The 17,397-nt window shown below is 41.5% G+C and overlaps 1 protein-coding gene across 1 annotated transcript in view; it reads left to right on the top strand.

The window, feature by feature from the left end:
- The first annotated feature begins 252 nt into the window (after positions 1-252).
- SMC5 (structural maintenance of chromosomes 5) overlaps positions 253-17,397 on the top strand; it is a 52,240-nt gene continuing 35,095 nt past the window's right edge. The window contains exons 1-7 of the mRNA XM_076361835.1: positions 253-404; positions 2,132-2,273; positions 3,430-3,482; positions 5,694-5,856; positions 7,604-7,738; positions 8,871-9,011; positions 16,386-16,547. Of these exons, the coding sequence (XP_076217950.1) occupies positions 262-404; positions 2,132-2,273; positions 3,430-3,482; positions 5,694-5,856; positions 7,604-7,738; positions 8,871-9,011; positions 16,386-16,547 (939 nt within the window). The 5' untranslated portion in view covers positions 253-261. The remainder of the gene's footprint in view (positions 405-2,131; positions 2,274-3,429; positions 3,483-5,693; positions 5,857-7,603; positions 7,739-8,870; positions 9,012-16,385; positions 16,548-17,397) is intronic.

The raw sequence follows: 17,397 nt of genomic DNA, 5'->3' as shown, positions 1-17,397 counted from the left end.
CCGTCGCCTCCCGCCTCGTTATCTGAAACCGAAAGCGACACCGTAACCTCCCTCCCGGGTCCCCCTTACGGCTCCGCTCTCCTCCAGCCAATGGGCACCAGCGCGGCACGCTGCAGGCCAATGAAAAGCTTCATCACGGCTTAGTCCCGCCCTGTCAGCCAATGAGCGCGCTCATGTGCCCGCCGTTTCCCGCCCGCCAATGAGAGCGAGGCGCGGGGCGCGTCCTCGCGGCCGGGGGTTAAGGGCGGGCTGAGAGGGAAGATGGCGGTGGCGACGCTGGGGAAATGTAGCCTGGGCGCCTGTCAGCTCGGCGCCGGCGGCAGCCAGCGGGCCGTGAGGAGCGCTGAGGCGCGTCCCCGCTTCGTCGAGGGCTCTATCGTCAGGATCTTCATGAAGAACTTTCTGTGAGTGAGCGCTGGGCGCTATCTCCTCCCAGGTGGCGGCGGCCGAGCGGCCGCCATTGGCCGCGGGGCGCCTGCGGGCGGTGGCCTGCGGACTCCTTGCCATCTCAGAGGTCGGTGGCTAGCTTGGGCGGCCTCGGCTTCCTCCCTCCCCCCCTGCCCTCTTTTAAAGCGGGTGCGTGGCGGGGGGGTTGGCGGTTAAGTTAGGAGGGCCAAACCTGGAGCAGCGGGCTGGCGAGGCAGGGACGTGCTCGCTGCGGCCGTTCTCCTCCGTGGCGCACGGAGCGGGGAGTCAGCCTCGGTTAACAGGGGGCCTTAATAAGGCCTTGGATACCGAGGCGAGTCGGGGCTGGAAGAGGGAGTGCGTGAAACGTTTCTTCCCCTGGAAGGCGATGCCTTGCTTAGAGGAGGGAGAGGACCTGCTGTGTGGATTACGAGTCCCGTAGGTTCTTAGTGCAGTGTTGCTTCCGTGGGGGTGCGTTTCCCAGTGGTGGTCATGTCGGTCCTTCTTTCCCTAAGGTGGTGGTTCCTGTTGTCCATGTCAGCCTCTGCATGCTTTTTGTCTCCCAGTTAGGTGATTGTCAGGCAGTGGAGGCGGGGAGAGTGCAGAAGATGTTCATAGGGCAGCGGGGACAGGCCTTGGGAACCATTGGGATAAAGTATCTGTGGTGTTTTGCACGTGCTTTCTCCAGCTTCTGTGTATTGGGAATACAGTTCTGTTTGGAGCTATTATAGTTACTAGTAGAAGTTTTCAGGCCATTTTCTTATGGCTGGTATGCTGATAGCTTCATGTCAGCCTTGAAAACAGTTCTGAGTAGCGTGGTTCATGGGTCATGCTACAGATGTCAAATGAAGCTTCAAACATAGTAGTTTAAGCCTCAGCATTAAGGGTTCAAATACCTTCTTTTCCACAAGTACATGCATTATGTTATTGTCTTATCATGAACTGCTTTCTGTTTCTTCTTTGGTGTTAGTGTCTCAGTTCCTCTCTGTGTTTGGTACAGTGCAGGAACAGAACATCGAATGGTGGAGTTCATTATAAATTTGGGATATTACTGATCATACCAATATTAATGGTTTGTCTTGAATTTGCATGCTAGGGCTTGGTCTTTTCCTGTAGTTGCTGTTGCAGTAGCCATGCTGGATGCACACGATGAAAGATGTCTAGTACAATTTAAAAAAAAAATCACTGATAACAGGCTAATGTTTTAGGTTCTTGTAACTCAAGAAAGCTACTGCATGATGTATCAATAGGAAGTTCCACAGACTTCTTGCTGAGCTTAAGACCCAAGTTCACTGTATGGGTTAGATGAGTGGAATCTCCTTCTGTGACTGCGGTGCAGCAGGCAGCTGGTATTAAATGTAACAGACTTGACTGAATTCACTCCATTTTCTTTCTGTCTTTTTTTTTTATATATGTAAAATAATATGATGTCCTAGTAAAGTCAGTAGAAATCGTCATTATGTGGCTGGATTTAATTCTTTGTAATAATTTATTTTGAAGAAAGTTGTGGTAAGTACTGGCTGGTAGGACTGTATTTCACAGTGTTTTATTGTAGTGTTAGTTTTCACTCTGAGATTTTCTTACAAAACAGTATTTGAGGATTGAGTCTAGATTTGATAAAATTATCTGTCTTATTTAATATAATCATAAAGTGATTTTAAGCCAGTAAATTTTTTTTAAGGTGACATAGTGCTTATAAGGTTCAAAAAATTATTGTGCTTTTCAGAACATACGATGACTGTGAAGTACGTCCAGGACCCAATCTGAACATGATTGTAGGTGCTAATGGAACAGGAAAGTCAAGCATTGTTTGTGCCATCTGCCTGGGACTGGCTGGAAAACCTTCTTTCATAGGGCGAGCTGATAAGGTAACTATGAACTTTTGTAATCTTCATGTTTAATCTGAATTTCATTAAGAGCCCTGTCCAGTGGAGGAGGCGGGGAAAAAGACTGTCTTCCTTGCTGTGCTTTATTTTTATAAAAAGTAATGTGTCCAAACTGTAGAATAAACTGGTCCAGAAACAAAGGCTTTTACCAAAGGGGTTTTGTCTTACTTAACTACTTGTTGTCTTGGCTGAATTATGAAGTGGAAACACCTGAGTTGTGCTAAAAACTGAGTAGACTGGAGGTTATATTTGAAGATGTCTAAGCCTCCACAGTGCGGTAGGAAAATGCCACCTAATGCATAAATAACATTTGATCAGAAATACCAACTAAAGGAGAAATAAAATAAAAAAAGTCTAACTTAAATTTCTGAGTATATAGAACCTGTAGAAATAACATATCCTTAATGTGTCTGAGAATTTCTCTAAAAGCATGGAGGCACTAATCTTTGATTTAAATGGAAGTTGGATTGGTTTGGGTTCTACTATTATTTTCTTTTTTTGCTCCCAAGAGATCATGTGTTGACATTATAGTAGGAAGTTTGTATTGTCAAATTTTTAAGTTTTGCTCTTGCTTTCTTGGGTATTCTGGTTGGATGGAATATATTTCAGTAGATCTTTGGAGCACTGAATCTGGGAACCTAAATGATTGTACATATTCTCTGGTTGCAGCTCAGTCTTGAGCAAATGTAAATATGGAAATTGACTGCATGGCAGCACTGTGTGTTGGTATTTTTATTGGCTTTTCATGTTTATTTTTATACTATTAGAATTGGCAGTTCTATTAGTACAGATATTTGGTAATGTCTTTCATTTGTATTGCCGTTGTTCTCCAAATTCATGAGAACTTGTTCCTCTCTGTGGATCTGCTGATTATAATTTGTTCAGTTTTAGAGGTTGAAATTGACCAGAAATTGTTAACCTATGGAGGAAGTTCTAATGCTGCTAGTTGATGAGGAAGATAATAGTGTCTTCCTTTATTTTTAGTTAATACACAGCCAAAATAAATTTTAGTTTTTAATTGTAAGTTTTCAATAAAATATCCCATTACAACAACTCTATTATACAAATACAAATGTTTCTGTAAGAAATTTAATACAGTGTTATTTTGCAATAATAACTTCTACAATTAATTTTGTAGGTTGGTCTCTTTGTAAAGCAGGGGTGCTTGAAAGGTGTAGTAGAAATTGAACTGTAAGTAGTAAAATTGTATTTCCTCATGCATTTTTAATTAGATTATTTCCCCACACAGTCGTTCAGAGTTGTGAAAAAAAAATCTGGTGTACAGAGTTGTGTCTTTAAGCTGGTGATTTACTTTTTTCTTTTTTTTTTTTACCCAGACTTCAGAATTAGGTTAAAGGTTAAATAGGTAATAAGGTTAAATAATTACTGCGCAAGAAATAAGCAGTAATGGCTGGTCTTGATTTTGCAAGATTGATGTATATGGTATGTTTAGCTTTTGATTACATTTAAGGTTCAGATGATTCAGATAGTCAGTACTGCCATCATGATGTACTAGTTGGAAATTATTTTTGAAGAAAAAAAGACAAAGTCTAAACTTTAAAACCAAATATTCTGCCTTCACTTTCTTATACTGATAGTGCTGGTATGAGGGGCTCCTCTACATTCTTACTGAAAACATCACATAGTGAAATAAAAGAAGAAAAAAAAAAGTAGATTTGACTAATTTTGGCTAATGCAATCTTCTAGGTAAGCTTTTGCAAAACAGAGCAACTGAAAATCATTTGGACTTACTCTGTAAAGTTCCATCAGTAACTTGTGGTTATAGGGCAATATTACATGCTTCCTGTAAGTATTTTTTTTTTTTAACAACTAAAGAGTGACTATCCTAATAGAGTTCCTAAATGGGTGCTTTTTTGTGGAGATCTTAGCATGAAGCTGCAATAGCACAGGTGGTTTTGATAAGCCTTAACCTGATCTGTTTGCCTGAACTAAATAGAACATAGAGCTAACCAACTGATTCAGAGCCTGAGTTAATTTGTATAACAGTTGGACACCCTGATCAGATTGTATAAAAAGAAAATTGTGTTAAGGAAAAAAGATATACTGGAACAGGTCTCTGAAAAAATCCTATTCACTTTCGTTCTTGTGGGAGTGATCAAGTAAGACATTCTTTGGAGACTGGCCAAGCAATGGGTCAGGAGGTAGGATGTCTTTTGGGTAGACAGTGTGATTGTTTCAACATAGATACATCCCAATGTTGCTTTAAAGTCTGAAGAGAGACTTGCAGTATGTGAAGACTTAGCGTTTTTACTGTAGTGGTTGCAATGTAATTCAGTCCTTTGTCTAATTGGTAGAAAATATTTAAATGCACCATCTAGGGTAAGACAGCAATGATGCAGAAGACTTTAACATTTGAGTTCTGTAAGCATGCACTGTCTTGGTTGAATTTGGCCCTTGGATTGTAACTAAAATCAAGAGTTACAGTAGTAAAAAGTCCTTAATTTGATAAAAGAAAGGAGCATGGCTTTGTAGGTCTTTTGAAGGCAGTCTGGTATATTAAAATAAGGTAGTGGATACTTGTGAGGAAGCAGTCATACAGTCTTCAAGAAGTAGGCTCATATCCCTGTGACACTTACTGCAAATGCTGGAAGCTGTTGAATTACTCACTTCTACTTTGATCTCTATTCTTAAGTCTCCTAAGGTACCCAGCCTCCAAACTGTTATGAGCCCTTATCCTCCATCTTTAACAATATGCTGACTGAATAGGCACTAGAAAATTTCTAAATCAAAATGGTGACCAAAATTTCAAGAGTTTATGACTATCTCATTGCTCATTTGTTATTGATGCATCTTAACCAGACTAAATTTTTGAAGATAAGTGTTGAGCTAGAGAACTAAGTGGACAACTGATGCATCTTTGCTGTTCTTTAACAGCAGAAAATGAAAACAAATTAGAATTTTTTCATACTGTATGATACTATTTTTATTCCCAAATGGAATGTGTATATACAGCTTATTGATGTAGTTCTGTATACTAATACTTTTTACTTTAAAGGCGTAGCATTAGTGTGCACCTCCTACATACCAATTTTAAAACTTACTAAATGTCATACAAAAAAATACACTTTTATGTAAGCTATTCATATCTGTAACAACTTTTAAATGGTTCATACATTCAGCATGAGTATGTCATTTATATAAATAACTTCCTCTGAGTTAAGATTTGCAGATATTCTTGATGTTTTCTGTGTGAGATTAATTCATCACTGAAGTACTGGACACTTTCTGAAGCATAAAATGTGAATCTGCTGCTACTGTCCAGTTAATTTATGTTAAATATTTAGATATCTAAAAGTTTTAATACCATGATTCTAACATACTTTGACACTTGGTAACCTTTGCATATTCTCAAAAGTGTAAACACTTCTTTTTATTGATCAGGTCTAAGACACCTGACAATATCATTATCACACGTGAGATTCAAGTGGTGAACAACACATCAGCGTGGTTTATCAACAGAAAGCCAACAACCCTGAAAACAGTAGAAGAGCAGATTGCAGCCTTGAACATCCAGGTGGACAACTTGTGCCAGTTTCTTCCTCAGGTATGAATGAATTTTGAAAGACAGTGGGTGCAAATGGAGTGTTATGTTTTGAGAGGGTTTTGTTGCTTCCTAGCTTTTGTAGCACTTCAGCGATTTAATGGAACAGCACAAAGAATGAGAGGGATGAGGTAGCCATACTGGTGTGATGGTGAAAGAAAGGAGGAACTGTATGACCTTTAACGCTCACTATTTGGATGGTTTTGTACCTGCTGTCAGTTGACACGGGAAGGAAAGCGGTTGATGTTCCCCACGTTGGTGCTTGAGTAGCAGCACTAGCAGTGGTATCTCTCTGTGCTGTCTGTGCTGCTGTAGGGATGTTCTTACACAACAAATCTGTAGGAAATTTTTATGAGGTCTTGAGATCTAGCGCTGTCTCTGTACCTTTACCTGCATGGTTCCTGTAGTTCTGCATCCCTGACTTTCCCAGTCAATCCCTGCATGCACTTTTCTCTGGTTATATCCAGTCAGTTCCTTAGGATTGGATCCTGTACTTCGTAAGTGAATGGGGAGAGTTGTCTGGATTTCCTTCTCCAAAAAATAAACAGTCCTACTAAATGGCTCTACAGTTGCAACAGAGACTGCTACTAGAGCCTTTTTGGTAACATCTGTGGCTCAACAGTTTCTTGGGCTTAGCATAGGGCTTAAAGACATTTAGGATCAAATTATGTACGAGTAAAATCATCCTGATGGAAAATAGCTCCTAAAGGAGAGAGAAGATTAAAGAATGCTGCAAGCAGTTTCCATATCTGAATCCATGCTCAGGCACGTCAGGATTTCTGGGCAGATAACTAAGTGGCCTCACAATTGCACCTTAAAAAAAATTATGGTGGGTTCTTTCCTAAGGCCTTCCCAGTTCACGTGGATCATCAGGGATGGTAGTAAAAGGAAACCTTATCAGAACCTTACCAACCATGGGTTTATTGTTCTATTCAAGGAGAAGCGCCTTCAAGGAGACATGCTGAAAAAGATTAAAATTTAGAAAGCTAATAGTGCAGAAACAAATACTTTGGTGTTTGCGTTTTTTTCATTTACATATTCACAATATTTGTTTAGAGTAGAACTTTCTGCATATTCTGCCAACGTAACTTTTGTATTTAAACCAGCTTTTTTCTTTAGTACATAAATGTCAGTTCCGTGAATATTACTGTGTTAAAAGTTCTGGTTTATTTGCTTTCTGCCACTGTAGCAGTGGCAAGCGCACCTTTCACTCCAGTCTTGGTTTTGAGCTGTTCCTCTGCCTTGGACAGCAGCAATGCTTCCTGATACCCTTGGCTGCTAGCCTTAATAATAACTTCTACATTGCTTAACTTTGGAGTTAATCATAGCATTTATGCTGGGAAGGTGTAGCTCAGCAGCCTGAGAACCTATATTAAGAATACGGTGGAATAAAACCTTTAATTGTCTGTACTAAACTGTCTTGTTCAGAAGAATGATAGCCAATTAAAAAATAATGAACCAACCCATGTCCTCAAAAGCTGCCAAACAGCCAAGAACAGATAAGATTTAAGCTTAAATCATTCCAGAACAGCTCCAAGAAAACCATGTATGAAAAAAGTTTAGGAGGGTTCGGTTCCTACTTTGAGATGGTCATCCTATGCTTAACTTAACTGTGCCAGAGCTATCTGGCATAGAACTGTAAGTCAAGTGATGTTTATGGGAAGTAAGTTGCAGTATTTAAATCCAGTATTACTGTATTGCACTGTTCTAACTAATACTGTATTTTTGTAACTGTTTTTTTATTTTGTAGGACAAAGTTGGAGAATTTGCAAAACTGAGTAAGATTGAGTTGCTTGAAGCCACCGAAAAATCCATCGGTCCTCCAGAAATGTACCAATTTCACTGTGAACTGAAAAACTTCAGAGAAAAGGAAAGAGAACTGGAGGTAAACATGCACATTATAGAGACAGAACAGTGACTGTAGGGAAATTAACATAATAAAATTTAACGTGAGATCTTACAGAATTAGAAGGTAGTATTACAAAGTCTGCAGTAGGTTGATGTTACCAAATCATGCTCGTCGTCTCTCAGAATTCATTCACTCCAACACTCACATGCTTGTAAGCATGAAGACATATGTCTGCAAGTGGTCTGGATGCAGAGGACGAGTGACAGCTGTTGTCAAGTACTCATCACTTTTCTGGGATTCTTGACTGGCAACAACTTTTCTGGACAGATCTTTCAAGCCTTTTAGAAGTCATCGGCTGTTATAGGGTGGTACTTTGCTTTAATCTTGCTGACTTCAACTTCCGTAAATTATGGACAAGATTGTTGTCTGCTACCTGTTTTTCCTGGTTTGGAATATTAACAGACAACAAGGAAAAGGGAGAGTGTATGCAATAGGCTGCAACCTTGTGGCTGTCCTGGTTTTAGGACGCAGGGTCTTTCCCTGACAGTTACTTTTACCATGATCTTACCAGAGCGCAGGCTTAGCGATCTTTGCAGAACTAATGTGTTCCTTGCTGTTACTGCTGGGAATGGTGTCTTGGGAACAGTGTTCTGGGAACACTGTCTGTTGTTAGCCATACAGGCCATTCTTTTAATCCTTTGTTCTGCTGTTTCTTCTTGCGCTTGTGCGCATGCATGCATTTCCACTCATACATACTACATTCACATACCTACCTTAATGTTTCTGTTACAAATCTCTACAAGATCTTTCACAAGCGTTTTTGCTACTTTTATTTATCAAAAACAGTTATGGTGGTTAAGAAACCTCTAGACTAATGGAGGCTCGAGCTGTAGGGAGTAACTTCCTGAGAAAATAAAAAAAAAAAAATTTCTTCAGATTAAGATTTCTGTTTAAATTAGATTTGTTTTCACGGAAAGTATGTGATAAATGTACTTGAAAAAGCTGGGCTACTATTCCTAGTTGGGTTGTTCCCCTCTAATTACTGCTGTACTAAAATGTCCTCTAGTGTTAAATTTCTGCTTTAGTGTACAGGTGAGGTGTGGACTATTTCTGAAAAGTGTTTTCACAAAGTAGATACTGTAAAACATGAAAATGTATATTCTTACAGAACTTGTGCAGAGACAAAACTAACTCTTTGGAGAAAATGAAACAGAGGATTGAACGATACAAACAAGATGTTGAGAGATACCATGAGCGCAAGCGCCATTTAGACTCAATTGAGATGCTTGAAAGGAAAAGGCCTTGGGTGGTAAGTTTTTGTTTTCTTTTCAGTGTTTTTTCTTACCTAATCCATTTTTCCTAATACTGCAATATTAGAAATATGCCAAAAGTTTCTTTAAAAGAAATTTGACCAGAGTAATTTGAATATCATTACAATTGCTTGGTGCAAATAGGCCAGGTCTTGAAATACTGTTCTTGGCCTAACTTTCTTGCATATGTAGCTGGACTGAAGAAGTTGCTTAAGAAGTAACTTAAGTAGTTACTGCCCATTTAGGAAAGCCAGCAATATGGGCTAAGAGCAGTACTCCTTTATTCTTTGCAGACACAACGGGCTTAATTTAAGCTGTGCCAAGCCAGTTCGACTTGCTTCTTCCAGCTGTAACTTTTTTTTTCCAGAACATGTTTTTTGGTGTTTTTTTTCTTAACATGTTGCCTTCCCCCTTTGCTAATTTTAATTTATTAATTGAGGTTTGGTGTGCATGACATAAATCATGGTGAATACAGGTTGCCAATCTCAAAAATGTTGGCATTTGGAGAGATGGAAATTCTAAACAAATCTAAAAGAGCCTAGAATCAAGGATAGGTCATTTATACAAAACAATAAGTCTTTCTGAACAGCGCTTTGATGATTGTAGTGTAGTTTAATGTTGAATGGTCAGTCAGATTACATTACTATCAACAGTTTAAGCTGACGTGGATTTTATTATATTGAAGCAATATGTTGTTTGTCTTGTTTGCAAGCTTTATAGAATTCATGAAATACAGATACAGAACTTATGAAAACTTACATGTAATATTTGTGGAGAATGCAGAAAACTTTTGTGAGGTATTTTGTTGCAATTTTGCAAATAACAAAGCCTCACATGGGCATACAAAGAACTTTGTCCCTTGTATCAAGAAGAGCAACTGGATTCAGGGGATGTACCTTCACTGCCTTCAAACCTCTGTGCTAACAGCACAGAGGGATATAGGAGCAGCAGTTGAAATAGATGGATGGTGGTGCTAAGGAGATGGGCTGTATGCTCTGTGCCGTTAGGATTGGACTTCTGCCCTCTGAACGATGCAGATTTTTTGCTACCACACATGCATTAGCCTGGCTTAGTTAACAAGAAGAGAGAGTTATTTTATTATGAGAGATGTAGGTCTTGCGTAGTTAATGTATACTGATTGTTCTCTACTGTAAGATATTTGCAGATACAGAACTCTGAAGGCTGGTTGGAAACTGGCTGGGGGAAACTAAGTTAAGAACCTTATCTGCTGTCAGTTAAATTGCCTTCCATAAGTTTCAGAATATTGCTGTTATGTGTTTTTTAAGCAAACTTAGACAGACTTCTTCACACCTTACTCTTCACTGCTGTCTTCTAGACAGTTTACGTTGCTGAGTATATTACTTTTGGTGGGTGCACTCAATGGGGAGAAATTTAACTTTTTAGCCACTGAATCCATAGAAACAACTGTGTTTTGACACCTGCGTGAAGTTCTGATTTGTAGTACAGAATCAGTAGTGTGTACCAGGTTGTTTACCAGAAGTCACTTGCCTGTGGATAATCTACAGTTGAAATCAAGGGTCATCCACATAATTGTTTTACTAGGTAGAAGATATTTGACCTGTAGGCTGCAACAAAATTTCACATTCCATTGTGACCTTCGGTGTACAAGATTGCTGCTATTTTGTGGTTTGTCAAATCCTTCTGATAGATCTCTTGGTATTCTCCTATATTGCAAAATAGGAGTTCTTAGACCATGGGACTCGCTTTGAGAAACCTGGTCTACTGGGGCTGATGGGGTCCATCTGTCAGAGAAGGGGAAGAGCATCTTGGGTCATAGGCTTGCCAAGCTGGTGAAGAGGGCTTTAGAGATGCCGGGGGAGGGGAACCTCAATCCATCCCACTCCTACCAGTTTGATGCCAGGGCCAGCAAGAGATGCCCAGAGCCTGGAGAAGGAACACAGGCCAGCAGGAGAGCACCTGAAGAGCAGCACAAAGGAACTCCAGCTGTTAAGACAGCTTCATCGGGGGCCCAACTTAAATGCCTCTATGCAAACGCACGTAGCATGGGGAATAAACAAGAGGAGTTAGAGACGTGCACACGCCTGCAGGGCTACGACCTTCTTGATATCACGGAGATGTGGTGGGATGGCTCCTATGACTGGAGCGTTGGGATGGAGGGATACAGGCCCTTTAGGAAGGACAGGCAGGGGAGACGAGGAGGGGGTGTGGCCCTCTATATCAATGACCAGCTGGAGTGCATGGAGCTCTGCCTGGGGATGGATGAGGAGCTGACTGAGAGCTTGTGGGTCAGGATAAAAGGGAAGGCAGGGACAGGTGACATTACGGTGGGGGTCTGCTACAGGCCACCTGACCAGGAAGACAGAGCGGATGGGGTCCTCTATAGACAGGTAGGAGCAGCCTCATGCTCACAAGCCCTGGTCCTCATGGGGGACTTCAACCACCCCGACATCTGTTGGAGGGACAACACGGCAGGGCATAAGCAATCCGGGAGGTTCCTGGAATGTGTCGATGGTAACTTCCTTCTCCAAGTGATAGAGGAGCCAACAAGGAGAGGTGCTATGCTGGACCTTGTTCTCACCAACAAGGAGGGGCTGGTGGGGAATGTGAAGCTCAAGGGCAGCCTGGGCTGCAGCAACCACGAAATGGTGGAGCTCAAGATCCTTAGGGCAACCAAGGAGGGTGCACAGCAAGCTCACTACCCTGGACCTCAGGAGAGCAGGGATCCTTCAGGGATCCGCTTGGTAGAGTGCCATGGGATAAAGCCCTGGAGGGAAGAGGGCCCCAAGAAAGCTGGTTAATATTCAAGGATCACCTCCTTCAAGCTCAGGAGCGATGCATCCCAACAAAGAGGAAGTCAGGCAAAAACGCCAGGAGGCCTGCGTGGATGAACAAGGAGCTCCTGGACAAACTCCAACACAAAAAGGAAGCCTACAGAGGGTGGAATCAAGGACAGGTAGCCTGGGAGGAATACAGAGAAGTTGTCCGAGCAGCCAGGTCAGGAAAGCTAAAGCCCTGACAGAATTAAGTCTGGCCAGGGACATCAAGGGCAACAAGAAAAGATTCTTGAGGTACATCGGGGATAAAAGGAAGACTAGGGAAAATGCGGGCCCTCTAATGAACGAAATGAGAGACCTGGTTACCTGGGATATGGAGAGGGCTGAGGTACTCGGTGACTTTTTTGCCTCAGTCTTCACTGGCCAGTGCTCAAGCCACACCTCCCAAGCCGCACAAGGCAAAGGCAGGGACTGGGAGAATGAAGAGCTGCCCACTGTGAGAGAAGATCGAGTTTGAGACCATCTAAGTCACCTGAAGGTGCACAAGTCCATGGGACCTGATGAGATCCATCCATGGGTCCTGAAGGAACTGGCGGATGAAGTTGCTAAGCCACTATCCATCATATCTGAGAAGCTGTGGCAGTCCAGTGAGGTTCCCACTGACTGGAAAAGGGGAAACAAAAACCCTGTTTTTAAAAAGGGAAAAAAGGAAGACCCGGGGAACTACAGGCCAGTCAGTCTCACCTCTGTGCCTAGGAAGATCATGGAACAGATCCTCCTGGAAGCTCTGCTAGGGCACACGGAGGACAGGGAGGCGATTCGAGACAGCCAGCATGGCTTCACCAAGGGCAAGTCCTGCCTGACCAACCTAGTGGCCTTCTCTGATGGAGTGACTACATCAGCGGACAAGGGAAGGGCTACACATGTCATCTATCTGGACCTCTGTAAGGCCTTTGACATGGTCCCCCCCCAGCATCCTTCCCTCTAAACTGGAGACGTATGGATTTGATGGGTGGACTGTCCAGTGGATGAGGAATTGGTTAGATGGTTGCATCCAGAGGGTAGTGGTCAATGGCTCAATGTCCAGATGGAGACTGGTGACGAGTGGCGTCCCGCAGGGGTCCATATTGGGACCAGTACTGTTTAATATCTTCATCAATGACATAGTGGGATCGAGTGCACCCTCAGCAAGTTTGCAGATGACACCAAGCTGAGTGGTGTGGTCGACACGCCAGAGGGACGGGATGCCATCCAGAGGGACCTGGACAAGCTCGAGAAGTGGGCCCGTGTGAACCTCATGAGGTTTAACAAGGCCAAGTGCAAGGTCCTGCACCTGGGTGGGGGCAACCCCTGGTATCAATACAGACTGGGGGATGAAGGCATTGAGAGCAGCTCTGCCAAGGAGGGCTTGTGGGTACTGGTGGATGAAAAGCTGGATGTGAGCGGACAATGTGCGCTCGCAGCCCAGAAGGCCAGTCGTATCCTGGGCTGCATCCAAAGAAGCGTGACCAGCAGGTCGAGGGAGGTGATTCTGCCCCTCTACTCTGCTCTGCTGAGACCCCACCTGAAGTACTGCGTCCAGCTCTGGGGACCTCAGTACAAGAAAGACACAGACCTGTTGGATCGGGTCCAGAAGAGGGCCACGAAAATGATCAGGGGCATGGAACATGTCCACTCTGAAGAAAGGCTGAGAGAGTTGGTGGTGTTCAGCCTAGAGAAGAGAAGGCTTCGGGGAGACCTTATTGCAGCCTATCAGTGCTTAAAGGGGGCTTATAAAAAAGATGGTGGCAAACTTCTTAGCAGGGCCTGTTGCGACAGGACAAGGGGGAATGGCTTTAAAGTAAAGGGGCGTAGATTTAGACTAGATATAAGGAAGAAATTTTTTATGCTGAGGGTGGTGAAGCACTGGAACAGGTTTCCCAGAGAGGTGGTGGATGCCCCATCCCAGGAAACGTTCAAGGTCAGGTTGGACGGGGCTCTGAGCAACCTGATCTAGTTGAAGATGTCCCTGCCCAGGGCGGGGGGGGTTGGACTAGATGACCTTTAGAGGTCCCTTCCAACCCAAACTATTCTATGAAAATATCAAGCTCTCTCTAAAAGAATAAATGCATTCTTTTACAAGGGTGTTTTTCTTTGTCATATGACCTAGCACTCTCTAATCCTAAGAATAAATGTTTTTGTCTTAAAATTGGGTTCACCAAAGTTGAGAGTAGCATGGGAGTTTATTCTTCCTTCTGTGGATCTTCCCCCTACCCTATGCTCCCCAAAACATAGGTTTCTACTTGTAGACCAAACATACCTAGCTGTTTAGAATTGCCCCTGTAACAAAACAGAATAGCTCCAAGTCAGCCAGGAGGCAGACGTATAAATGCTGCAGTGTGTTACAAAATGGAGATGATGGTCAGCTGAAAACAGGTCAGCTGAAATACGACAATACATTGTCTCTTGATACTAGTGGAAAAGAGGAAGTCTAGTGCTGAACTTGTTTTACTATTTGACCACTGTAGAACTGTGTTTTTATTCTGAAGACTCCACTGTTCTTCACCTGAGGAACACTTTTCTAGTCAAGTGTTTTTTCTAGTAAGTGTGAGCTGCTTTTGTTTGTGGAGAATTATACACTATTTTTATATATGTCTATGTCTGCTAGGCTTTTGAGCATCTGCTTTAAATTCCATAAAATGGACTCTGGGTATACAACGTTAAAGATTTGGACTCAAGGATTTAGGGGACTTTTTATGTTCTTGTCTGTACCTTAATGGGACTTCCATCAAATGATTGTGTCATCTGCAATCAGTGAGCAAATTTAAGGAGCTACAGTTTTTCTGAGATAGATAGCCCTTCTTTTGTAGGGTCTGAAAGAAAAGAGGTTTCTTACACCTCCAAGCTTAAGCTTAAGGTAGTACAGTATACCATAAGGTATACTGTTTTAAGGTAGTATAGCAGTAGGTGCTGTTCCTTCTGCTGTAAATGTCCTGAAAACACGTAATTCTGAAAATGTGTTTTGACCAAGCTGTGTCCAATCTTCTTTTCCTCCTCTTCCATTCACAACTGAGAAGAGCTTTGTTATGTAGTTTAGGTGCAAATATCTCTTGGGAGGGCTGAAATCCTTTGGGAGTTCTGCAGCTAAGTGATAATTACAAGCATCTTATTTGCTTAAAGGTTACCGAAATACAGAGGTCTAGTGAAAGTCAGGTTTTCTTACAGTGTTAAAGGGATTTGCTGTGTAAAAACCGTGTCATGACAATTTCTAGGGAAACTTGCCTGTACTTTGTATCTGAAGAAATGAGGTGTAGTCATATGTGTGTGCATTTAGTTTAGCCTTGAAATATAATACCTTATTTAGAGCAAAGCTAAACTTTTTAAGCTTATTCTATCAGCTAAGTGGAAGTATAATTGCTTTACCTCTGTAACTTTGTAATGGTGGTTACTGATTGTACTCCACATCATAGAATTACAGAAGCTTTCTCCAAATACTTTTTGGCTTTATGAAAAAGATACTATGAAGAAAGAATTTGGATTTAATAGCCTAAGTTGATTGATCTGTGATTAATAGTGTGTGTTTACAAGCAGGGTAATTAAGTAACTAACTAGGAAAAAGTGGTAGCAGACAAAACAAAGTTAGCTGTTACAGATAGAGCTTGCAGGCTATCTTTATTACTTTATTAATGCTCCAAAGCTTGGAATAATCCAGGCATATGCTCTAAACCAGGGGCTTTCTTTAGTGCCTGCCAAATCCAACAGCTTTCCCTTCCTCTGCACCCCCACGTACATGTATCTACTCTTCCTCCCTCTGGTCCTCTGAGTTACCTTTTTTTCTCATGAACCCTTAACAGTCTTTGAAGGTCATGTTCTGTTTGTTTGTTTGTTTTGGTTGGGGTTTTTTTGATGTTGTTCTTTTTTCTCCAGAGAGCGTAATACAGAAAAAGTCACTACTAATGACTCTCAGTCTAAACTACTTTCTCTCCAAAATTCCCACCTTCTTGAAGTGGAGGTTCTTGGTCACCACAGTGCTTACCATCTCTTTCTTCTCAGGAATGCATCTCCAGTTAAACTCCCTAGATAGTGACTTTTCTGGTATTTGTGGTGTATGGTGGAGTCTTTGTTTGTTTTCCAAAGTTCTGTTCCGCTCTGTCTCTCTCCTTGGTTTACTTCAGGGTTATGTCTGTTACTGGCTCTGATGATCTGTCCAGCTCCTTCCTTTTCTTTCTCCTGAAGTTTTCTGTGGTTATTTGCTCCTTAGCTTGAGGACTTCTGCCTAAGTAGTGCTCAAACTATGGACAGAAGGGGCTAAAGAATTACTTTTTCTACACCGATCCCAGATGGACTTAGAGGCAAGGTAATGGCAGACAAATTGGTCGTTTCTTCTGCTACTTGAATTGCATATTATTTAAGAACCATTAAATGTGTGTGCTTGTTCACTGGGGACTGAATGATCCCTACATCTCCAAGTCAGAGTGACTAGTAACAGGAGGATTACTTAAGTAGTTGCTCTAATACTAGCTTCTGAATGAGATTGTTCTCCTAAAACTCATGTACAATTAAATAAAATGTTAGAGCAGTATAAAATACTGGAATAGTACACAAGACTTTAATTATTTTACTTTCAACACCTCCAAGGAATATGAAAATGTTCGTCAGCAGCATGAGGAAGTGAAACAAAGCCGAGATCAAGCCAAGGAAGAACTGAAGAAGATGAAAGAAATGCAGACGCCAGTGACCAAAAAAATCCAAGAAACTGAAGAATATTTTAAGAGTCTGGATATGAACATCAGAGATAAGGTAGGTATTTTAAGTTCTCAGTTAACGTGTGTCATATTTCAGGTGTTCTGTGTTCAGCTTTGTAAAGTGTAAAGCAATAACCTCTTTCTAGTGTGCCGTAATGATGTTTCAGAAGAAATTTTTCTGAAGTACTCATGCGCTTGGTTCTTGCTGCCTTCTCCATGTCTCTGTTCCATTAAAAGCAGTGAAACTCAAGGAATATATTTCTTAGTAAGCCTTCAGTAGCAACTCTGAAAGTCCACTCTCTTGGTATTATAAGAGCATGCAAATTTTACTATTTTCTTCATAGAACCTTCAAAGTCCTCAGGGATATAATGTTACAGTTTCCCTAAGTTAGATACTTATATTGAATTAGTTGTCTTTTTCATCTGTTCTGTAGTTTGGGTTTGTGGATTCTCTGTTTATCTTATTAAAATGTAGCCAGTTTGGGTGGTTAATTTAAGCTAAACTACAACTTCTCTGGCCTAAAAGAGTTCCTCTAATATTTAACCTAATTCCATAAGTAGGGTATAATTTTTTTTATTAGGCAGTAATCCTCCATCAGTTGCGAATACTTTTATGCATAACAGAAAACCTAACCTGCCTTACAGCTTACTATCTGTTTTTTGAATAGCTGCTGTCTCTGGGAATATGGAAAATCACTATTTGTCATACAGAAATAGTAAAGTACTGTAATTCTCCGCAGGATTTTAACTATCATGTACTATTCAGGCTGCAGAAGCCATTGTATGCATAGGCTGCATAAATTTTAAATGGAAAACCAAAGTTAAATGATAACATAAGAATATTTGCTGCAGTGAGTTCTGTTTGAAGATAACTGATCAGATCAAAGGCCTTAGTGTGGAGACAC

The sequence above is a fragment of the Aptenodytes patagonicus genome, chromosome Z, assembly GCF_965638725.1.
Source record: "Aptenodytes patagonicus chromosome Z, bAptPat1.pri.cur, whole genome shotgun sequence".
Taxonomy (NCBI): domain Eukaryota; kingdom Metazoa; phylum Chordata; class Aves; order Sphenisciformes; family Spheniscidae; genus Aptenodytes; species Aptenodytes patagonicus.
Note: the sequence above shows the minus strand (reverse complement) of the source record. Positions and strands in the feature narration are given on the sequence as shown.